Source organism: Syngnathus floridae, chromosome 1, assembly GCF_059516105.1.
Source record: "Syngnathus floridae isolate MCC-2025c chromosome 1, RoL_Sflo_1.0, whole genome shotgun sequence".
NCBI classification, from domain to species: Eukaryota; Metazoa; Chordata; class Actinopteri; order Syngnathiformes; family Syngnathidae; genus Syngnathus; species Syngnathus floridae.
The window spans coordinates 16,977,114-17,002,742 of NC_142413.1; the positions used below are offsets into that span (position 1 = coordinate 16,977,114).

At 39.1% G+C, this 25,629-nt stretch overlaps 1 protein-coding gene across 1 annotated transcript; it reads right to left on the reverse strand.

Moving 5' to 3' along the window:
* Window positions 1-4: 4 nt before the first annotated feature.
* klhl4 (kelch-like family member 4) lies at window positions 5-25,343 on the reverse strand. The gene is made up of 11 exons (XM_088384747.1): window positions 24,546-25,343; window positions 16,281-16,448; window positions 15,469-15,605; window positions 14,839-15,035; window positions 8,750-8,962; window positions 8,039-8,225; window positions 7,733-7,957; window positions 5,914-6,076; window positions 3,233-3,445; window positions 1,439-1,610; window positions 5-1,180 (listed from the first exon to the last, which is right to left on the reverse strand). Exons 1-11 carry the CDS (start codon window positions 24,995-24,997, stop codon window positions 1,121-1,123), a joined length of 2,187 nt encoding a protein of 728 aa, XP_088240873.1. The 5' UTR covers window positions 24,998-25,343; the 3' UTR covers window positions 5-1,120.
* Window positions 25,344-25,629: the final 286 nt, after the last annotated feature.

Here is a 25,629-nt window from a genome sequence, read left to right on the forward strand (position 1 = left end):
TGGGTAAATATGTTTAATTTGTTCCCGCAATAATCTTTCCACATCCACCTTGAAACATGGATTTGAACATGTAGTAAACTTAAACCATTGTATTCAGATGCTAACTTGCTGTACAAAATTATTAAAAACATAGAAAGTAACATTTGCTGTAGGAAGCATACTATAATAATAGAAATTCTTACTGTTTTTTATTCTCGTGAGTGGGATATATAAATTACAGTAATAAAAACATTCCAGTTTTGGCAGTCAGGCGTTGGATATTGTATCATAAACTTGGACAATAAGCGCTAACCATATGTGATCCTAGATGTCTCATACAGAACACAATAAACTTGATATTGTGATTAAATACTTTCACCTTGTGCGCACAAAAGAAATAAGAAATAACTGCAGTAATCTGAGCACACAGCTTTAAACGGGACTCATCAACACAATTGTAGCAATGTGAAATATCAATATGATATATTTTGTGTAATTCACAATTGTGTAAACTTTTATTCAATCCGCCAGACTTTGAAAGACAAGCAGATGACTTTGATGTTCTGTAACGCTACAGGCTTGACAGGAAGCAACATATTTGAATACATTAGCCACCAAAAAAATCTAATACCTTCCTTGTTTTTATTATTCACAGTGACGTGTTTGCTTGAATTGCTGTAAAGGGAAAAAAGTAGCCCAAAAATATATAGTCGAGACGACAACCATAAGAAAATGTTCACGTATAAATCTGTAGTTCAGATGATGTGACCAAAATGTCATCTTACACAGAGCTTTCTTTCCTTTTTTGTAAAACCAGAATAACAAAGCAATACATCAACTTCTTGGCAAACTTTTACAGTTTGGCCAAGAATATGAAAATTGTTGATCGGTTGAGAATGTCAAGAATGCACATTCCAGTTTGGGAGCGGGTCCTCCCGAGTGGGCCCATACATGCGCCAATGATAGATGGGGGGTGGGGTGGGGGGGGCTTGTAGACTTGGTCATGTTTTTTATTTTTGCAAAAATCTGGAAAGCAGTAAGGATAAAAACAAGTGTCTCTCAGAGGACGTGTCTTTGTTGTTTTGGTGGTCCGCTCTTCTTCATTTGTTTATATATCAAGCGGGCGTGGGACAAAAAGCGCTCAAGGCAGTTTCACCACCACCACGCAAGCACCTGCCCTGCCAATGTTTAGAGGGACCTCCTGCAGAAGAAAAAAAATAGGTTAACATGCAGTTTCTCATTTCAGGAATTCAAATAGTTCCGCTATGCCTCGAGCATGATGAAAACAAGATTGGAAAAACACAGTCGATAATTAAAAACAAGCTTACTACAAATAGTCATTCAATTTGCATTGGTATAGAGAAGTATGTGCATGTTTTACTTTTCTTTATAATTTCAGAATTATTGGTACCGAGCTTGTTATGGCTACAATGTAAATTTGTGTAGTTCAGCATAGTACCTCGGTCCAGTCATTGTTCTGCGCATCGTATGACTCAACAGTGTTAAGGTAGGCTTGCCCATCATATCCGCCCACAGCGTACAGCCTGTCACCCAGCAGGCAGACGCCCACTGCATCTCGAGGAACACTGAGAGAGGACACAGTTGTCCACGTGTCTGTCTTGGGGTCATACCTGTAATTAGACAAATGTTGTTGTTTTTTTAATTCCGTTCTAAGCGTTGTGAAATATACTGAACGCAGTTCCCAAAATTCTGGGAATTAAGTATACAAAATTGTAATGTTTTCAAATGAATCAAGTTTAGCTCAAGTTTCTTTACAGTGATTCTCAAAGTGTGGAACGAGTATCATGTGGGTTCCCTCTTTTGGAGTGCAAAAGAATAACTAAATGAATATTCAACCTGTGCATAATACTGTAGTTCAGAGGATTCAACTTTTTTTTAAGAGGATTTAACTTTTTTTAGTTCAGTATTTACATTTGTTTCATACAGATCAGTTGTATAAGTAAAATACATTTTGTTTAATAATGAACGGTTTCTTTTCAGGAGTATCAACAAGATACTTTATTTTTGTGTATGTACTGCTACAACGGAAGACTTTTTATCATGTCAAGGGTTTCAGTGAGCTGAGCACCCTGGACTGGACACATCGAGACAATCAACCACTCACACTCATAGTCACACATTTACTAAGTGCAAATTGAATCTGCTCTGTCTGCACCCAAACCAGGGGACTATATTGCTACACCATCTGTGACTAATAACAGAGGCCTTAGGATTCACTAATGGGTCTTTTCCCTCTCGAAAAAGTGAAACTCTTGGAAATAGCAGCTGGCAGACGATAGGTCCAAAAAGAGTCAAATTAAATATGGGAGCACCATATTGACGGTTGGTTTTGTGCGGTCTAAAGTCCTCCCATGTGATGTGTCATTGATTTATGACTTGAGCAACATTTAATGATTTTAACTTGTAAATTGGAGCAATGCAGTTTGCTTTGTTGTATATCTAGTGCTGCGTGTTCGCACTGTAAAATCTCATTTCACATATACATACATTACGGTACTTATTGTATTAATTAGTTAAAGTGACTCAAACTGCAAATGTTCTATCCATAAAACAGTTACTAGAAAAACCTCAGCTTTCAGTTACTTTCCCAATCTGTGGAGATCACTCAAGCATTCCATTATAATTAATAATCAAGATGATTAAGGATTTTCAAAGTGCAAAGTCATTACATTTAAAAAGTGACAAAGAATGAATGCATACATGCCTAAAATATTTGTGTTTGGGCAAGCCAAATGGATAATTATAACAAAAATAACAATTTATAGCTGCAATTTGCCACTCAAACAAAACTGAAAATTTACAGTGAGTCTGTCAACACTTCATTTCATATAAACCATACAACTCTTACTTGGAGAGACCCTAAAAGCGAGTAATATAATTCATATTTATAAACTACTTTAATGCATTATTACCATTATTTTAATAATATTAGCTATATGAATATTGTCATATATCATAAATAATTTGCAGATTTTCATAAGAGCAAGGAATTACTACTACTGGTATAAACTCACTTATATATCCATAGAGACCACCAGGTGGTGCTAGACACCAGGAAATATACGAACTGATGGAAACCATGACCTCAGCTGGGGAAACAAATCATCTTTTGTTCCAGTGAGAGAAAGTCATCAGTGTCCACACCCATGAGTGAATTCCTCGCGCAAAACCAAATTTTGTTTGTGTAACATTTCTCTGTGCATGTTCTCCGGAGGAAAATAATTTCTCCCACCTCTCAACACAGTCCGAGAGTCGGGAACAGTGGTTGGAGGCCGGGGCGTCATGTCCACCCACAGCATAGAGAAAATTATTGTAGGTGGCCGCACCCACTCCCCCTCGCCTCTTGGCCATCGGGGCGCACATGCTCCACTTGTTGGTGTGAGGGTCAAAGCATTCCATAGATCTCAGACATGAGCTGCCATCCCGACCACCCACTGCAAACAGTCTGGGAATGTAAAAGCACAAATGTGTAATGATCTCAGTTACTGAGATAGAAAAAATCAACAGCGCCTTATGTTTACAAAACTCACTATAATCAGAATGAAATTCTACTTTGACTGTGTCTTTGTCATTTTGAATGTATTTATTTTGGAACTGCTGTAGTACATCCGCATAGAAAGAGGATCAAACAGGTATTTGAAAATTCTAGTTTGATTGAATTGTTTTTTTTTTTATCTTGCACTCAACAAATATTCCATGAATATTCCATGTATATAACATATTAAAACTAATTCTAAAACGAATAAAAACTCAAACAAATGAAGCATTTTTGCAAAAATAAAAACTAACAAACTTTCTCTAAAATAGGGATCACCATCAGGTAGCCCTCAAGGTTCGCATGAGTAGCCCACGGGCTGTTACAAAAATAGTCTACCAGTGATGGGGCATTGAGATTTTTTAGGATTGTTGTAGAAGTGTTCATTTGAAAATGTAAACAATGGAAGAGGTTTATGGAAATAAACCTTTTCATACCGGTATTTATTTGGTTACTAATTATTTTAAGAGTATTTGACGAGTGCAAGATAAAAAAAAAAAAACTCACTATGGATTGTGTAATAATGTAAACAGCAATTCAGAAACGACTGGTTGACCTTCCTTCTTCTGTATAAACATATATTAATACAAAAAAGACATTATTGGATAAATCTTGATTTTGAACTGGTCCAAATAATCCATGAGACACATTTTTGTCCAATTATGTGGTAATTTTGGATCGTACTGATGGCTTCTATAATGGAAACATTAGTAAGAATACAGTATTGAGACACGGACTTGAGTTGAGTAAGACCCCACTGAGGGCCCCGGTACCAAATGCAAGTCCCACCACAGATATTAAGAAAAGTAGCGTAATGATTCAAGTCTACTGTCCCACTGCTGAGAAGCAGAGTTTGTCGGCTATGTTTCCATCAAGAATCATCACGAGTGCTTTAAGAGCCGGGAGCCCACAAGCCCAACAGCAAGACAATAGAGACTTGGAAAACAGTTTCCTTGTTGTCTTTTTTGACCTACATTTCAAAATAACTCCAACACAACATCTTAGCATAGAAGCCTCGTTTCTTTCTGTCTTTCTTTTTTTGGTTTTCAGCATCAATATATTTAAAGTCAAATGAGAGCTTCATTGTTACAGTCCTTTTCACATACTGGGGCTGAATTGTCAGACAAAGTACTGATTTGGATTAAATGTGTGTCGTTAAAGTCACACATCTAATATGTATATTGCTGCATCATTTCCAGTATTTCACATAAAATTATGCAACTACTGCATACTCGCATTCCTGAAAGTAGACTACAATCTAAACCAGCGGAGTCAACCGCTGTGGTACAGTCCTTGTTTACTTTTGTAAGGGTTTAATTTCTGATAATGATTGTTATTGACTGACTAGGTTTTGGTAATCTGGCTAGAGCATGGGTGTCAAACTCATTTTTTTCACGGGCCGCATTGTAGACATAGCTTCTTTCAGAGGGCCATTATGACTGTCAACCCAAATAAATGTATGAGCACCTCATATTATATACAGTAAAAGCTACAAAACAAACTGACAAATAACTCGTTTTCAAATCAGACGAGTAAAAACTGGTCAAATATTTTAAAAAAAAGATATTAAAAGTTAGCAATACTAGTAATGACACACGAAATTGATGCACAATTTGTCTTCGCGGGCCATATAAAATGATGTGGTGGGCTGTATCTGGCCCCCGGGCCTTGAGTTTGACACCTGTGGGCTAGAGCATCACAAATTAGGCTTTCTGCTCACACAACACATGCAGAACATACAATAGTCACTTTACGTGAAGCACTTTCAGGGGCCTCTGAGTGCTACATAGAAAAACATTACTCGGACCTACATACAGTGGAAATAAAAAGCCACCTGAAGAAAATCAGCCTTGCTCACTCACTCACTCACTCACTCACTCACTCACTCACTCACTCACTCACTCACTCACTCACTCACTCACTCACTCACTCACTCACTCACTCACTCACTCACTCACTCACTCACTCATTTGACACTATCAGAGAGCTTTTTATTTCACAATGTGTCAATGAATGTAATGTAGGAATTAGATTAAAATCATTGTCTTTGTAAGGACATGATATTTATTACAGTTCTTGCAACCAAGTAGTAGCTTCTTAAGCGGCACTACGCATTAATAATTTACAAGTACTGTTCGAGTCCTCTGAATGTGGTATGTTTTGGGTTTTTTAGCCCCCCCACGCCCCTCACCCACCCCCCCACACACACACCCCTACCTCCCAGTTGTTTTTTTCCACCTCACATTTCCATCAATTTTGTCCCAAGGCTCGAAACTAAGCAGCAGATGGTCAGGAAGTTTTTCCTTACATATTGCATAAATCAGCATTTTGCCCTGCACAGGCTGTCGGCAAGGGTCAGAAAAGGCCAAACAACGTACTTCCCATTGAGTGCGGTGACTCCCATGGTACTCCGTGGTGTCGACATACTGGCAACATAGTTCCATTGTCGGGCCTGCGGGTCCCAACGCTCCACTGTGTTGAGATAGCTCCAACCATCATGACCGCCTACAGCATACATGGGGCCCTCCAGCACAGCAATACCTGCACATATTGAGCCAAGACAGATGCTGTGCCTAATAAACTGAGAGCTGTGCATGATAACATGCATGTACCTCATACTTGCAAAACTTCCACTGCAATGGCAAGCTACTTCTTCAATTACTACTACTATTACAAATATAATCATAACATTTTATTTAGTAGTGGCACCTATCTGCAGTGACGCTTGCTTGGCATCTTAAGTCAACCATAAATCACAGAGGAAACTAAACAACACATAAATTGTGAGCTGCAACTGGGCAAACCTTTTCAAACAGGAAGATAATGAAACCGCCTTGTTTTTCTTTGGTCTCAAATCACAGCGGAAGCCTGTTTTACAATAGCGCACAACATATTTCTAAGTGGTGAAAGTTTAATTATTTTGTGGGAGGAACCAAAAGACAATGCTGCACTAAGAGAGGTCTGAATTAAATCAACACTGTCGTCAAGAAACAATTCTGAAGGGTGAAGCTCTCTTTTAGTGTGGTTTGAGAAATTAAGATGAATTGTTTTTTCTTGTCTACCCTGTAAGCTGTGGGGACACTGGGAAATGTACAGCGCAAATATATTTCCACTGAAAATAAGCATGGCACAATCAGAGCAAGCAGATATTTGGGCTGAACGAAACATCAAAGAAAAACCTAGGTGATGTGTAAAGTGTGCTCCCGCTCGGGTTTACTGAAACCCCAGGCCCCACGAAGCTTTGACAAGATCTCGAGGTTCTGTTACCCAGACCTCTTTCAACCATAAATCAAAACGCTTCTGATATGAGATTTGTCGGGCAGGGAGGATTGAGGAAGATCCGGGACAGCACTGCCCACATTGCTTTGATCGGGCAAATAGAATATATCAAAGGTGTATCTCTAAAGATATGTTTAATTTCAAATTCACAGCATGTTAGCAGATACCGGTTGGAGCATACATCCAGAAAATGTCCTGTATCGCTATCAAACTTTGTTGACTGAACAAAAACATGACATGAAAAAAGGTGTGTTTTTAGTTTTTCAGTCTATCTATCTATCTATCTATCTATCTATCTATCTATCTATCTATCTATCTATCTATCTATCTATCTATCTATCTATCTATCTATCTATCTATCTATCTATCTATCTATCTATCTATCTATCTATCTATCTATCCCAATGAAGATGGCTCACTGTGTAAAATGTAAAAACAAAATATAATGGTATAACTGAATACAATAGATAGGACCATGAACATTATTTTTATTTAGTTTTTTTTGCAAATACTTTTGAATTATTTTGAATTTGATGACTGCAACACGTTCCCAAAAATGGATGTTAAATAAAGGACTTAAGTTGATGAATGCTAAATAAATGTATGAAACTAAATTAAATTAAAATTATTTTTTGGAACATTGAACAGGTAAATTGAAAACAGGGGAGTGCCATGATTGAGTTCCTTAAAGGCTCATCTAAAATGGACTGCCACAAAGTGGACAAGTGTGACCACAAGTGGTCTGGTGAGCCCACATTTCAAATTGTTTTTGGGAATCACAGACAACAAGTCAATTGAGACAGTTCATTGATTTCATTTCATACTTTTTTTTCTTATGTAAATTGGGTGTCTTGGACCAATAACGGTTGTAAAATACTTTGACCGAGCAACCAACCAACCAGACGGACGTCCACTCACCAAGTCCATGTCGGTGTGTTGACATGGGGGGCATGGTTGACCACACTTTGTTGACTGGATTGTAACACTCCACCATGTTGGAGGTCTTGAGCCCATCTCTTCCACCGACTACATACAGCTTGTTTTCTATAACAGCCACACCAAACTGCAACCGGCGTCCGTTCATAACTCCAAGTGGGACCCAAGTGTTGGTGCGCAGGTCATACTTCTCGATGGTGGTTGAACCTAAAAGACACAAATCTCATTGTAGATCGACTGCTTTGCTACGTATGTGTGACTATCTGGTGTAAATGGGTCATACTGTACCCTTGGTAGCATCCATCCCACCAACGGCATAAAGTGCCCCCACTGTGGATTTTCTGGGTTTGGTTCTTGGGCTCTGAAACATGGGACGGCGCTCAGGCAGAAGATGATACTTCATGGCTTCCATCAACAGTTTTTGGCATTCCAGATCATCAGAGAACATCTTGTTGTTTTCCAGATCAGCAATAAGCTGCATTAAAAAAAAACACACAAGTGCACTTAATCGGACAAAATATTTATTAATCTTGATGCGCAGCAGAAGTCACAATTTGGTGGCAGAATGTCCATCTAAAGGATTTAATCTGATCCCCAAAATAATGTGCGCAGTGTGGTTAAAAAGATCAATGACAACTGATCAATTTAAGTGGCCACAACTGAATATTAAACATTAAAAAGCAAGAACATGTTGATTTAATCCTGTTTATTCAGGAAATAAACTGACCCAATCGGGCCAGTGTCCCTGAACTTCAAGTGGCTCGATATAGTCGCCACCCGGACATTGTTAATGCAGAACACAGTGCTTGAACTCGCTAGACCAATGTCACGTTTTCATAAATCTATAAACAACCATCATCAAACCCTCTCATATCATACAAATGATCGGTGGTGGGGGACAGTCTCCAAATTAGTCCAAATGTTACGGTGATGATAAAGCGAAAAAAAAAAAAATCCAAAGTATTTTCACATAACTTCAAGTAAGACATGATGTGTCACCTGTGCAGGAAGAAGAGGCAGGCGAATGTAAGACAGAAGGACTCCGAGGTCCTGTTGTCGATGCTGGACGTCGTATCTCACCCACATCATCAAGGCCTGGAAGATGGTCTCCTCATCAGGCACGTTGATGTCATCACTGGACAGCAGCTTTACTATCTCAGTTGTGGGTAGCAGAAGAAACTCCTGGTTCTGAATGACCTCCAGAAAGTTTTCCTGGTTTTAGAGATGCCAAAGGGACATAATCATCAGTCATTAGACCAGAACTTCGCCTGATGCATGGGTCTGTGTGTCTATTTTTATTACTGCAGCAAGGAGAGCAACGGCATGAAAGCACAGAGAAGAGAGTTCAGGCTTCCACAGTCTTCTCATAGCCGATAACAGTGATGACTTATGCTCCGTTGCTTCAAATTCCAAAGGCGTAGATATAACTGTCACTTATAAAATAAAATGATGGAGGCAGCAAGCAGGCCCAGCTGAAAAAATCTCCCTTGAAAACCTTCATCAGCTTACAAAGCATTTTTGCCGCTGATCATACATGACACCATTAAGTCTTTTTATAAGCTTTTTTAACGAGCAACAGAAAAGCCCTGCATTATCATCACGGCGCTGCCACTTTTGATGTGAAAGCTCTTCGCCATTGCCCTCCTAAAGATTGATCTTCATTTTACTGGCCTGCAGCCAGGGCCATGTTACAACACCGTGCGGCAACCTTTTCAAGGGCACTATCGCGGGGCACTTCCATTAGAGATGATGTGATATAAAACACCGCGCGTGCATGCCCCTGTATTATCTAAGCACCATGCCTGAGTCCAACTGGGAGAACCAAACATATTTTCTTTGGAAAGAAAGCATTCATTCCCTTAGTGGTTGCTCAACAATTATCTAAAACAAGCCAACTATTGATCATTAACGTGCAGTGTTTCGCTCGGCGCCATTACCAGAGCAGGATCTGAGAGCTCTACACCACAAGCTTTAATGAAAAGAAGGATGTGCATTGATCAGCTGTGGTTACACTTGATGGAGAGACTCTTTGACGTTGCTTTAGGACCAGTAGGTTCTAATTACCAGGCTGACAAGACGATTGAAAGCTAAACAGTGTTTGTTTCATAATGATTTTAAAGGATGTGATTTCATTGGCTTGCAAACTCACTGGTGGGTAAAACAAGAGTAGCGGGAGAGGATATGCATCGATTAAAGCCCTGCAAAAGAGGAATGGAGAAATAAGCTATACTTTCTAAGACAAGTCAATTGAATTAGAATTTGTGTTGTTTTTCCATTTAGCTGGTTGACTGCACCGTAGACATTCCTGTGTAAAAGTAATGGTTACTGTATCACCATTTGCTTTTTTGTCGCAAGACTTTTTACCATATCAGTCATTTTGATATATAGTAAACAGAAGTTGGGGGGTACACCAAAGAAGATGCTTAATTGCCCCGAGCCTAGTTATGCTATCTACAGGAGATTGCCTTCAGATGTAGGCTTTGACTGGTGTCAATGTTGTTCTTCTTCTTACCAATTTGAAAGAATTCAATCAACAGTGCCCATGATATTTGCAGTTAAGTGGGTGCCTCAGTTACTCCAAGACTGATTATATTTAACAATCAGCTTCATGTTTAGGGATAGAATTGAGTATTTAGAATTTTGCTATTCCAATTTCATTATCAATACTGTGTTTCAACACAATTATTGATTCTTGTCTATTTTCATTGGGTGAAGGAATGAAATAATACAAAAAGATTTGTTTGCTTTAACTCTTTAATATCTTCTACTTTTGACAAAAGATACAACATAGCCAGTGCACTAATCATAACTTGTAATGTATCCTTAGGTGAAAAGAAGAACAAGTAGGCGACTTGCTTCTCAATCAAGAGGCATAAGTTACATGTAATTACAATACGTTTCAGGCTGATTTTGCATACCTTAACAGATATTAGAGTGCTTAGGAAATTGTCTAATTACACTCGAGAGAAAAATTAAATATAGTATTTAAACGACCAACTGATGTAATAACATCACCATTCACCATTGACACAGAGCTAGGCTTTTTTTTTTCAAGTTTTCCAATATATGAAATTTTGGCTTCAAATATTTGGAAATATTTGGAGTGCTTCTTTAAAAATCTAATTGTTCCAGACTTTTTCGGAAATAAAACAAATAATTGCTGCTAAGAAGAACATATTTGACTTTGTTTTGCAAATAGTATCCACACCATTACTATATAACCCCATTTTTTTTACAAACAGAGAGATTGGGGCTTCTCCTCAGAGCACAATTGAGAGGTGAGAATCAGAGCAACCTCACCAGGCCAAGCTGTAGTCAGTCATGAGGCTAGCAAGTCACGATTTGTAGGAATCAAATTACCGCCTCTAATCACGCTGTTTATGAATAAATTAAAAGTGGTAACAACAGCAAATTCTAACGTTAGAAATTAATTGATGAGTTTAGATTTCATGAACGACATGTATTTCAGTGTTTCTTTTCCACTTGGATACTGATTTAGGATGCCTAAATGAAGTGAGAGCGACACTGCATTGCCTTTATCTCATCTGGCACAGCCTACTAACTTTTAGTTTTGATAACCCACTTTGTATCACTTACTATTCTTTGTATTAATGTGAATAAGGGTTATAAGTGTGACTTGTTACACCATAATGCTATTCCACTGTTTTATTTACTGTTTTAATAGCATTTTTACCGGCAGAGTTAAAAAGCGGTCTTCACTCTCCAATTGGTTGGACCACTCACAAACTGTTTAATTATTGTCATGTATTTTATGTCTTCGATATGCCGATAAATGCCTGCTCTTGAGTAAATCGCCTTTTAGATTATAATAAAGTTAAGGTGCATGAATTAAGACACAATTAAAAGAGCATTTCTAAAATGAGATACAAACTTTATCGGTCAGGAAAAAACAAGCTTATTAAAACAAAACTATCTTCACTGCTAAAGTAGGATACAGACTTCCAGGAAGTCCACATATTTTTCTCCTCATTACCAAAGCAATTGAACAGGAAGTTCAGCCATCCTGTGCAGTTTGATGATTAGATTAACCTCCTGATCCCGGAAGCCAGCTTTGTAAACAGGCTGAGCAGATGTCCTTTAGGAGATAACGAATACCCAGCTGTGTGACTCCTGCATGGCCAGCCAAGACCTTATCTGACAAGCTTGTGTATGAATCTTAATCCAATGCAAATATTTCTTTCTAAAATGTAACAGGAATTCCATTTCCAGGTTGAGCTGGTTGCACTAATCAATGTGCAGCTACACGGTATCTCTTACTGGCAGCTGCTGAAATAAATTAGATCAACTGAAGGCATCAAACTTTTCATTTCTATTCATATGTGCATGTCAACCAATTCTCTTCACAAAACAATAGATGATAAACATAACTGAGACATCTTCATTTCATTTCTTTACAGGTTATGAAAGGTTATTTGAATGCAACTAGTCTCAAAATAGGGGATGGTAACAAAGAGGATGAGTGCTCGACTCCAAAGGAATTTGCAGCCTTGCATGACAGCCATCCATCTTCTCTACCACTTGTCCCCACGGGGTTCGCGTGGGCATTCCATGACATTTATTTCAAAAAGTAATTGTTATGAAAAGACTATGGAATTGACAGTAGCATTTTAGGGGGAGACTGAAAACAATATACGGTAATTTATCAAATATCCCAACTCAACTTCTAGTGCACTTTAGCAACATTCACAGTTGTAATAAAGTGCTGTTTATAAAACATAAATCTCAAATATTAAAATTAAAATAAAATTCAATAATACATGAATAAAATGCACTTATTTTAATGAAAACATACGAGACCTCACGTTATGTTGCAATTTAGCATACCGGAGGTACACTTTTATTGCCTCCTTGTTGCAGAGTCCACGTACTGTGTGAAACCGCTATTATATATAATATAAGACATTTATCTTATAATATAAGACATTTATCTACTTAATCTACTATGAAGTAAATGTATTTATTTTTTTCATCTAATTAGTAATTGGGGAATAATGTTTTTAACATTAGATGTATATAGTACAGGAATGCTGTTTAGTCTAGTAGACAAACTTCTTTGTGTTTTTTATACGTTAATATATTCTTATCATTCCTCGTTTGGATAATATCTGTTGTACATGCATTTCTATTTAAATCTGATTTCACCCCTATGTATGATTTATGAGAGTCTAGCTAAATCACCTGTCAGCTGCAACTATTTTTGCCCCAATGCATTCAACCAATTTGGCCTGTCTTTGCCTCTGATGTTTCCTCACCTTGATATTTGTCCTTAGCCTCTCAGTCTCCATGGCCAACCTGCAAGGATGCCAAAGGAGCTGCTTGACACTGAGCTGTCAAATGGAGACTGTGGCAGAATTACAGTGGGGAGGAAAATAGAGTGTCAACTACTAACTCTCACTGGGAAGGACTGTTAGGTGGAAAGGAGGTATGGTTACATGTGTATGTTACTATTTATCATGTACTTAATAAATCTGTCATAGAAATGGAAAATTGGTTGGATTACATTTCATTTATATAAAGAGCTCACCATTATTTTAAGAGTTTGAATTGCATATTTTCAAAAGCACTTTGAAATGTCATTATAACTATACATTTTATTTTGATATGTTGTCTTTATGCAGGCATGTACAATTTTTTACAATTGTATTGAAGCACAGGATGTACGATTCACTCAAGCAATGCAGAGGGTCTCATGAAACGCTCACTTGTCATCATTCATACACAACACCAAATTGACATTATATTATTACTGTGACTGAAATAACATAAAGTGAAACGTGTGTTGTTTAAAATGCTTATATGCTCCATTTAAAAATTTATTCACCACACCTGCTTTTTTAGATCAATTCAAGTATTTGTGGTGAAGTATGGAATACCCAATTCATTCATACGGTACACTCGCCAATATTTGGTATCATTGGTAGTTCTGGATCAGTTTTACGGAGGTGGTCAGCATGTGGCTTGCGGTTTTTCTGTAGGCACATTCAACCTGCTTCTCAGTCAGATTTGTTAAGGTTACCACAACACAAAAAGCAAACCAGCAATAGTAGCCTAAAGAACATTGATTTATAGACTCACATGTTGTAAATATCTCTCCATTGATTTTTATCTATAGGTAAAAATGAAGCGAAAATAGGTATAGGACTACATTTCTGCACCATAAAGATGAATAACAATCAGACAGACAGTAAGACAGAGCCAGATGAGATGATGATGTTGCGAAAGCTGGAAGAAGCAAGTTGAGAGCACCACACAGAGAGCCAGAGGACTTGGGCGACACTAGTTGGACACAGAGCAGGACAGACAGACAGATGAAGGTCCTGAGTGAGAAGGCTGAGAGTGAGACATAAGCAGAGTGTACAATCAATATATCACCAGGTTTGAGAAATTTGAAAAACAAATGTGCTTGCTAAACGTATGTGATTGACTCTTAAATTTTGTGAAATTAAAATTAATCATATATTAAAATCAAAATGGTATTTTAAAAATGGGGCAATGTGATGCAAAAAAATGTCTATCATTGGCTAATTTGTAGTCTTAGTCCCTGGTCAAGCTTCAGAATACAGTGAAATAATGTACTGAATAATAGATAATATAAATAAAGAGCATGAATAAATACACTGAATTATTTTAGACAATTGTGCATGTATGTCTCTTCATTTTGAACCACAGACCAAAAAGCAATGGAGAGGAAGACAAAATTTGCATTTCAGCTGTATATAAATAACTTTTATTGAAATTGGCCTCGGTCTCGAAAGGTATTCATTTTACAATGTTTCTTGTTGTAGTTGTAATTTAAAATGGTTCAGTACCTCACTATTTCATACTGAGAGCTGCTTCTAACAAGTTGTCGCCCTATAATTATTGGGGTGTGCATTATTAGACACACCTCTGCAAACTCTAATCACAATAGTAAACATTCTACCTATCAAAACCTGTCAATCAAAACTGAGCATTATTTTTAGCATTGGTATGGCAAAGGCAATGCGTATTTTGCAGTATATATATGTAAAGCATTTTGAGTTGAGGGCCTGTGCATTTCATTTTTGTATTTTCCCGTGTTTCCCTACCATGGTGTAGTTGTGAGCCACGTTAAGAAGGTCCATGCAGCCCTGCGCGTCGGCAAAGGAGCGTATACCCAGGCAGTTGGAGGGATGGAGCTGCTTCATCAGGAAGTTGCAGCAAACCTGGATGACTTGTGAGAGCTGCAAGAGGCAAGCTGCCGCCAATAAACTCTCAATGGTCTCCTCTTTCAACTCAAGGACACCTGCAATGTCAGAGTGTGCAAGCTACATTTTTTATGTGACAACTAAATGTAGCTGCGCCAACAAAAAACTGTCATGGCGATATAATTCACTCGTAATTTCTGCCATGCTACCACGGAATAGATAAAAATGAGCGTAATTCCTTTTCCTGGGTGATAACATTCATTGACGTAATAAATGCCAAACTGTTTTTTAAACCCCATCATATAAGTTGAACAAATTATCATAATAATATTCTGTTTTTAGTTTTTGATACTTAAAATACAGTCAAAAAATATGCTTAGTTACATATGGAAGAAGAGTTGTGCTCATAAAGTAACAGGAAGTAATGGGGATGGCCAGTAATTGAGTGCGAGATCCATTTTAATCACTGTCACTTTCCAGGGATCTCATAGTGACTTGCAAGAGCTTGTGAATGTCTTTATGAGCACTCACCAGTATAGGCAAATTGAACTAGGGAGGTGAGGGCATCCGGATCCACCCCCTCCATCTTGATCTCCTCCTGTTTGGCCTCCCTCACATCACTTGTGAACATTGCAGCAAAGTAGTCGGAGACGGCGCTCAGAACCAGTCTGGTGCAAAGAAAATTCAAGGAAGGTTCAAAGGCAGCAGGTCAGCAGGCATGTATTGTCTACTTAAGGGTGAATATTGGTTATGCATTGAAGCACAAGTTGGAGTACTATTACACCATGTACTATGTGGTTTTGAAGTGATGGTAGTCTACTATGATAAATTCAAAACTAAAAACCTGAACAATATGCATAGGTGATTAAGATGGCAACTAGTTGGTTTTAGATGTGCAGATGAGACTTGTGGAAGTGGTTTGCAGAAATGGACAGCCAATACTATATATGGCATTCAAAATACATAAAGTAGCACAATGATTCATCATGAGTTTCAAATTGTGGCGCATTCAGCCAGTCACCCCAGGGCAAGCTGTCCACATATTGACACGCCTGTGCTTTCGATCCCAGTGTGCATCTGCGTCTCAAATATAACACGTCAATGTGAAAGGGCAGAGGTGTAATTAGATCACAGCAGTGGGTTTTATTTGCGCACTGGTGAACAATGTGTTTGCTCATCTATTGGCTCAACTGTCTCCTAAGGATTATTTGATTAGTCCTCAACAAGGCAGGCTGGTAAGACCAGAGCAAAGCCGAACATTCACACTGGAAATCTTAATGAAGTTTGTGCATTTCACATCAAATGTAACAGAATAGTACATCAAAGCCGGTAGGGGCGCCGACCTGTGAGCTGGTATCTTGTGATCGCCTGCTATTAGGAGCACATCACAGAGTTGCTTATGCTGCAGGTAGGTCTCCATCTTGCGGAAGGTCTGCTCGGCGTGATTTGTGGCCTGGAAGAATTCGTCAGAGGAGTTGGTGTTCATTCTGGTGAAGGTACTCAGAGCCAACCTGGAGAAGACAAGATGAGAATGATCTGGGATTATGGAGTCTGATCCTCATTCGTGTTCTTTCAGTCCTTTCGTTCCGTTTCTAAAGTTACAGTAGCCCTCTATTGTTAGAAAAAGAATTCTACTTTAAATCACATGGATGTGATTTTCTATAGTGCTTGTCTCAACGATGATCTTGAGCCTGTCCCAGATGACTTCAGGTCACCTTGATCTGATCGCCATCCAATCGCAGAGTTTATACTATATAGACGAAACAACCGATTCCTTTCATATTCACACTAATGATCATTTGGAATCATCAATCAACCTGACACGCTCAAGTTCAGGGAATATATAGTAAATGTAAACTTCACACTGGAAGGCCCAAGATGAGATTCAAACCCAAATCAAAACCTCAGCAGACATGTTATCCGTGAGTCCTCTGTGATATCCACTGAGCTGAATGTCAGTTTCAAATATTGAGTTCTCCTCTCCTATCCAAGACACAAAGAGGCAACCATAGGAATGATGGCAGAGGGGAACAATAGGGCTTATTTGGACATGTGGCACTCATAAATCAGCTGTCCTTTGAGGTGCTTTTGCATCTTTCCAAGCTGAAATCAAAACTGTTGTGGGCTAAACTCCGTGAATAAGTGGATAACTAAGTAGCCCAGTCCAGTGGGACAAACAGCACCACAATCCACAGCCTTCCCTTTAGAACTGCCCGTGTTTATCTGTGTTCACACAAATGTGTGCCAATCACAGAGAGAACTCAACAAATGTAGACGCCTGTTCATCGCTGCATTGTGAGAAAGCACATCGGCGTCTCCGCGGGCTGCGAGATTACACGCTGCTTCACCAGTAATCCCTATGATGCATGCCGAACAATGCAACCCGATCACTTGGTACCCTTCACAGAGCTGGTCCATTCTGACATTTGGGCTTGTTTATTTCCTTGCACAAAAAGAACCACATCATGTCACAGAAGGATTTTACTGTCATCAGGAACACGCTTCTGCTGTGTAAAGACAGATAATGCTTGAGTTTAACATAATTGCTGCTATTTAACTTTATAACTATTACAGAGAGTATTTATTGCCATCAGAAAACATTACGAACTGTAGTAATGTTTTAACCTTGAGGTATTGTAACAATCAGTCTAATAATATCCACACAAAGAACATGCACACTCCACACAGGAAAGCCAGATCGAACCCTGCACTTCAGAACTGTGAGGTGGCATGCTAACTGGTGCTCCACTGTGCCATGCATTTAAATATTTAATTTGTTTAATTAAAATCAAGCTATACAAGTAGTTGGTTTGAAATGCACAACCCAACCAACACCAGTCACAGACCAAGTCCTTTGTCCACTAAAAGCTGGTCAGTAGCACTTTAAATAGTTAATACTATACTGAACCTTATTTCCATACAGCTTTTTCACTTGATTTGTCTGATTAATCTTTATTATGCTGCCATAAGACCAACATAATTTAGACAAGTTACAGATGTGTTCCAATAAATGACCAATGACTCCCATTTTGGTTGGCAGCACAAAGTATTGACATAGAGAAATTGATTATGCAAGGAGAATGGAGAGGGCGGTCGATTAAACATTGTGATCAACACCCAATTATAAAGTTAAGCCTAGTGTTTGACTCTTGTCTCTGAATTGTTTGTTAAAGTCGTGAAAATCTCTTTGCTGAGATTTTTAACATTGCTCAATTGTCTCTTCAGGTCAGTCTTTATTGTCTATATGTTATGGTGAAGTGCAAAGCATAATACATAGGGCTGTCATAATAATTCCCTAATGACTGCTTCATCTTGGATAGAAACACCAAACAAGTCGGAACAACAATAGAGCCATAAAAGCATTCCCTTTGTATCGACTCTAAGGCCTGCTAAAAAGGATTTTTCATGCATGCTCATCTCTCCGACACTAATTGCTTTGGCATCGCATTCCAGAGGACGGTAAATTTCTCAGAGGTGTATATTTCCCTTGCAAGAGTGGGTGGAATCATCAAAGGTATACAGCCCAATTTTATTGAGGCACTAAAGCATCACTACACCCGACTCAGGGAAATTACTGTGGCCCACTGCAATGTATCGCATATAACAAACCAATTCACTCGGTCACAAATGGTATCGGGGCCCGAAGAGGTCTTTTGTGGTCTCCAAGAAAAGCCATGCAGCACTGTGAATTTGTCTAATTAGGCAAACTGTTTCAAAAGTCTTCAAAATCTTTGAGAGCACTGCTTTATTTTACAGCCAAAGAAAGCTGATATAAGCAAATAATCTAGGACAAAATATTTTTCAAGAACAATCACCACCATTTTCCACTTTTATAATGCGGGAAATAGTATGTACATTTATGCTATCTATTCGTTTTCACACTGGTGTGGTTACCTTGTTTTGCTCCATGGGGGGTTGCATTATTAGAAACCCCCCTCAGTATAATGGAGTTTAGTTCTTGGCTAATGCAAAAAAAAATGTTATCCTGGAAGTGGTGTATATGGCTTTTAACCACCTTTTCATCTTCTCTCTTGACTTCATATCAAACCTCTTCTTAGCGTTCATGCATTTGGCATGAGGTCTGTTTAAAGCTTTCTCAGCAGATAACGCGCAGTGATATCTAATCTATAGCGAGCAGATTTAAATAACCACATCACATGTCCTTCCTATGCTGCATCAGTCTGACTGTTCCCCTGATAAGACCTGCTGGGTAAAAAAATATGAGTCAGTCATGTTACTGGGGATCTCAGTGAAGCATCAGATGCTTTCCAGGCAGCAAAGTCAAGCCATGATTATTTGCCACTGAGGGCTAGACAGAGATTGGTTTGAGCTTACGAAAGCCTCATGCAGTTTTGTACTGTATATATTTCATGAGCTCCTTTCACCTCGGTGCACTAGCAGTCATGCATGTTGGAGTTGGGTGCATGGGGAGTTGGGTGAGTGAGAAAAAAAACAATACATACATAAATACACTGTATTTTTATTATTGAGATCCAAACTGGGAGGCTGCAATGACGATAGTGGTCTTCTCTGTCTGTAATTTCTTGATTTTTCAGTGGTTACAATTGCACTGGAAGTTTTAAACCCTTCTCACTTAGTGGTGAACATGAAAAATATCCATCCATCTTCTGTACCGCTTGTCGCACAGGGGCCGCGGGCGTGCTGGAGCCTATCCCAGCAGTCAGCGGGCAGTAAGTAGGGGACACCCTGAACTAGTTGCCAGCCAATCGCAGGTCACACGAACAACCATCTACGGGCAATTTGAACGAGCTGAAATTCTGAACTTTTGTCCCGTTTTCATCGTTTGATCTGAAACACAAATGTCTTCAGCAGACAACAAAAACAAAGGATTTGACGTTGCTGCTGTATTACTTTTAGTGGGGAATAACTATAATTGCGTACTTTGCTGCCTGTTCCTAATGTGCTATGCCATCATGAGAAATGTATGTCTTTACGCAGATGTTAATCATTGAGGCTATTTTAGTTACAAACCAGCATTTAAAAAAAGTTTAAAAAAATTATTATAAGAATCTTGCTTAAATATGTGCGATAAATTAAATGGGATCCATAAATTGCAAGTCTTCAATATATTCATTTATTTTTCGTTACAGTTTATTACAGTTATCTATGACAGTGATTTTTAATGCAAATGGCTGGAAATGAGTGCCTCGGGATACTGCAGAACAGAGTCATGGTGTTTCCTAATAGCAGCAAAAAGTAAAAGAAAGGCTGTGTAAGGGATAATTTTCTTTGAATTAGCTCAATGTGCAAGGTTGGAAAAAGAGCAGATGCTGATTTGTACGGAAAGGGAATATGACTAGCATATAATTTCTCATATGTACGTATGTGTGTGTGGGGGGGTGGGGGTATTTCGCAGAATGCGATCGATCCTTCTTTCTGAGAATCTATAAAGTGATACTTAACACATCCACAAACATGTCATGTCTGAAAGGACACCTCTGTAGCATGTGCCACACATGGTGATGCGTGTGGTGTTATTAGGCGTCCAAATATCTGACTTACTGCTTTTGACATGGGAATGGTGGTGGTATTTCTTCTCCAAGGCGGCGGAGATGGAATTGAGATATCATTCAAACTAACAACTGCTGACTCCAACCTCTGTTAGTGTTTATGTGCAAGAGGTAAGGGTTTATTTGTGTGTGTGAGTGTGTGTGTGTGTGTGTGTGTGTGCGTGTGTGTGTGTGTGTGTGCGTGTGTGTGTGTGTGTGTGTGTGTGTGCGTGCGTGTGTGTGTGTACGCACATATATATATACGTATATTCTATATATTGTATATACTATACTTACTATATATGCTATATATTTACTATATATGCTATATATATACACTATATATACACACATATATATATGTGTATATATATATATATATATATATATATATATATATATATATATATATATATATATATATATATATATATATATATATATATATATATATATATATATGTTTGGACGAGGACAGAACAAATACTGTATATATGTGGCTGCATTTGACACAAGGATGGGAGAAAGGGAGATTGGTTGTGACTTACTGTTCTCCCCAAGTTTGATTGAGCATACACATACCGCAGGACAGCAGGCTTATAATTATTCAAAGTCATTATATACCTAATAGAGCATGAATAGAATGAAATAGGAGATTTACAATGTGCCCCTCGGTTTGAAAATCAGTGCATTAAACTATGGCTGGACAATATGTGAAAAATAAAATCTTAACACTAATGTGATACTTTCCAAGAAGAGAGAGGTGGTGAATACTATTTTACTTTTTCCACATCTGACATAAGTCATTTGTCGAGTTAACCTGAAGAATTGTGACAAATTATGTGTCAAGGATTTATGATGCGAGACGTAATAGGGGCATCAGGCTGGTGTAGTAAATGAATGTGCACATCTCAGTGACATCTGCCTCGCTCTCCTTGTGTCACACAGTCACTGGCCTACTTAGCCTCGTAACTCTCCTCACGGACGCCCCATTCAGATGTCAGTTCCAGCTATTCCTGTGTAACTTTAAATTGTTGAGGGGTTGCATTTGTTCTTTTTTTATTAACACGAGGCTTGTTTGAGAGATGCTTGTCAGTGTTCTGATTTGGTGCTCCATCTAAGTGGGTGATGCATAATCTCTATGGACTGAGCAATTGACATCCAGTTACAGATATGTGGAAAAAAGTATGAATTCTTGGCAAAAAGCAGAATTTATGGCACCATCAATCACAATAAATTATTTATAGCCTGAAGTAGCAAAGCAGCTCAAGACCATCACACTACCACCATCATGTTTGGCTGTTTAGGCATACTAATATTAGGCCCGCTATAAGTGATAGGAACTAAAAATGTGATTAGCCACAGTAAATTATTGATTCAACAAGGAGGCAAGTACTTTTTTTTCCACATAGTGTCAGATAGTTTTGAATAATTTAGTTTTCCTTAATAAATCAAAACAACATTTTAAGAACCATTTGATATTTGTTTAGGCTATATTTGGCTGATCGTTACATTTTTTTGATCATCTTAAACAAACATTAACGTTTTCATGGCATTGTCAAGTGCATGTACCAATTTTAACATCTCTACCAATGTTTAAAACATGGTTACACACAACACTTGACAGGAGGAAAAAAAACACAACCTACACAGCAAACCACATGCACACGCAACGGTCTCCATCAACTTCAGTCTCCTTCCCTAAACCAGATGTATTCCATAGTATCATGAATGACTGGAATGACTGACCAGGAAGAGGTAGCAAGGTGCCACAGAGCATCCAGAAAGAAGATTAAGAAGAAGTAAAAAATAATACAATGCATTAGAAGAAAAAACTGAACCTGAAAACTAACTGTTAGCTTGTCTGGGAACTACCTGTACATTGCACACGACCAGTTCCTCCTACATTAGTGTCTGGCCCGAGAACAAGCTTTGGGCTCCTTCTCTCCTTCCTGATTTTTTTATTTGTATTTATTTACTCATTCATCATCATTGTAGGTTGACAATAAACTACCAATGCGGTTTTCTGTCAGAGCCCAATTAATTTGTTAGGGCTTTTTTTTTGTTTGCAGTGTTATGTAAAAGAACAGACTGAAAGAGCCTGATATATGTTCATCAAATTCATCATCGGTTTGTTTGTAAGATTACAGCTAAAACACTTTTCATAGAACATAAGGCATTTTATACAGAACAAATCTAGGTAAAGGTGCGGCTCCTCCAGTTTTCCTTGTTCATTCAGTCAATCATTCATTTCTACAAGAAAGTATATATACAAGAACTTAAATTTTCATCCAGATGCGGACATTTGGGGTATTGGAAAAGGTCTGCACACTGCTGAGGGTCGTTCTAGTTTACGTTGAACTCATAATAGTGAAAAATCAGTGTTGACGTTTAGCAATTTAATGTGTGCAGAGGAAGGCGTTCTCATTAAATTGACTGTATATATCAGATTACTTTGCTCGGTTATGAAGTCCATAAATGCATGTCACTAAAACCGTGCAAGAAGGCCAAGGGCATGTTTTATGATCCCATCGAGTGCAGTCCTTTTAATATTTCACCATCATTGTCAAATATGATGGTGTGTGTGTGTGTTACATGACCAACATGAACTCACAGTCCCCCTGAGAGCAAGTGAGTAGCACACATTTTTTCCCCACTGTGGACACATCTCTTATGCATGCACTCTTCACACATAGGGAGCCCCCCCCGCACACACACACACACACACCAAATATGGATATCTGCCAATTATGAAGAGCAGAATGTTGAACTGATTCCAAAACTGCATGCTAATTTGGAATAATTCCCAGTCCGTCCTGTTATCCCTGACTTTCAGTGAACCCCGCTTGACACATAGTATGCATTCAGTTTGACCCTATTATAAAATAAAGCAACTGCCGTCAATTTTTTAATCCTCACCAGGTACATGAAGCAAACATAGTGCCAGGCTCCTCAGAAAGTCACAGTCAAAATTAATTATATTTCATCTTTGAAATGAAGGTGCTTGCCTTTTCGCATGCAGCCAGAAAGCACACAAGTAAACAAACAGATTTGATAGTTTAACAGCCAAACTCTCATACAACATAAAATTATTTTTTTTAAAAAGACTAATATGAACATGTGGACATTTGAAGCCATGGTTTGGAAAACACTTTTCATTATGATAAATCAAACCATGAGCTGCAGCCACTTGCTGTGATGGCATTTGCCTTGTCAGGTGACTTTAATGGGCATCGGGGAAATTCATGTGATAGCGGTGCTTTCTGTTTAAAAGGCCCACTGTTAAGTGATGTCACGCCTTTTTCTCGCCTAACACATTAGGACACCGTCGGTGTAAAGGCATGACATATTGAAAGATAGCAAATCTGGGTTCAAAAGGGAATGAACTTGAGGCTTTATGTCTACTGAATAATTAAAATAATATGTCAATGATTTACCCTGTCCAACAAGCTGTGGAGCATGAAAGTGAGTCCCGAGGTCAGCGGCGTCTCCTTGCCTTATTCATTAGACGTACTTTGCCAAACACTTCAAAGCAAAGCTAACATGCACAGCATACACTCTTCAGTTAATCAAAGTTCCCCAAAGGCCCTTTTTGGATACATTGATGCTTCGACTTAATCAGCGCAGTTCAGAAAAGCATTTTCATTTACAGTACAATATTTTGCCATACTAGGGTAGCTTGTGGAGGGATATCAAAATGAAGAGGCTCCATTACTCAAGGGGGGTCTCACAAAGTATACTGGCCACCCTCCACCAACCAGTCTAATTTCCATATTTTTCTATCCACACCAGATCTTGAACCTGTGACTCCAAACAAACAGGATTACTTTACCACTTATGTTTGTGTTTGACCGTGGTTGTAGAGAGAGAAAATATTCGATTTAGCTTTCATTGTAAGACAGTGCACTTCTATCTACACCGCTCCACGTAACAACCACAATAAGAAACATGTTTCTGAATCTCAGTAATGTCAGATTTTTTTAACTGCGCTTTTTTAACCAAAATGCATTAGATTGTGCAGGTGTTGTGGAGTGAGCATATGCAAGTGACTCAAGTTGCACCACATGAACACATGGGCTGTGAGGTCAACAGTGGTACCTCTCTCTGGCCTCCATCTCTGCAGGTTCTTCTTTGCTGCTTTTTACATCTTCTTTGCCCGTGTTGGGGTCCTCCTTCCTGGTGGTGCTGGGTGAGGAAGTGCACTTGGACGTGTCCTCATTGACCTGAAGGCCCGGCACGGTGTGTTGCTGTTGTTGCTGCCATGAATGCTGACCCGCTCTGACACTGATGGGAGTGGGTCCCGGCGTCGGCGCCAGGATACTGTGGGCCGGGCTGCTTGACTTCCTAAGTCCTCCTCCACCCCTTTCCCGGGAATGGCTCTTGAGCCGGCCCTGGACTGGGGTCCCCCTGTGGTCGGTGCCATCCTGCTGAATGTAACCTCCTATCCCGCCGACACCACCGCTTCCTGCCGAACCTTGGGACGAGTGGCTGAACCAGCGCCAGCGGAGCCTGAGGATCTGCTTCACATCAAATTCCTTCTTCCCCGACATTCTCCCCTGGCTTTGGAGACGAGGGCAATGGTACGGTGAGTGCCCAAAAACATGGAGAGCAGACCAGACAGGAGCCTCGGTTTCAGTCCACACTGATTACAGGATGCCTCTTCTACTCCGTTATTGTCTCACTCCACTCATGGCCACCCCCCACCTCCCTCCTCTCTTACACCTCTATTGTTCTTTTAGTGATGTGGAGCGGTCCTCTGCAGCTTATATTCTAAGCAGCCTCCCTCCAACTCTCCGACTATGCCTTCGTCTCTCTCGTTGCCTCCTGTGCTGCTGCTGCTGCTGCTGCTGCTGCTGCTGCTGCTGCTGCTGCTGCGCCGCTGGAGCTGAGTTAATGCACATGCATGATCCATACTCCCTCCCCTTTACCACCCATGTTTCTCTCTCTACCCCCTTCCTCTCCCCTTCTCTCTCTCTGCATGTCTGTTTGACACACACACACACACACACACACACACACACACGCACGCACGCAATTACCGTATTTTTTGGACTATAAGTCGCTGTGTTTTTTTTCATAGTTTGGGTGGGGGGGCAACTTATACTCAGGAGCGACTTATATGTGTAATTATTCACAAATCTTTACTTGATCATTAACACATTACTGACTTACGAGTATAGTT

Bases quoted from the DNA above. Each gene is read 5' to 3' on its own strand.
- klhl4 (XM_088384747.1), bottom strand. From the start codon at position 24,997: ATGTCGGGGAAGAAGGAATTTGATGTGAAGCAGATCCTCAGGCTCCGC. The intron at 8,226-8,749 runs GTGACACATCAT...TTTTTAATGCAG, and splicing joins TGCCTCTTCTTCCTGCACAG to CTTATTGCTGATCTGGAAAA. The intron at 6,077-7,732 runs GTGAGTGGACGT...CAATATGTGCAG, and splicing joins AACACACCGACATGGACTTG to GTATTGCTGTGCTGGAGGGC.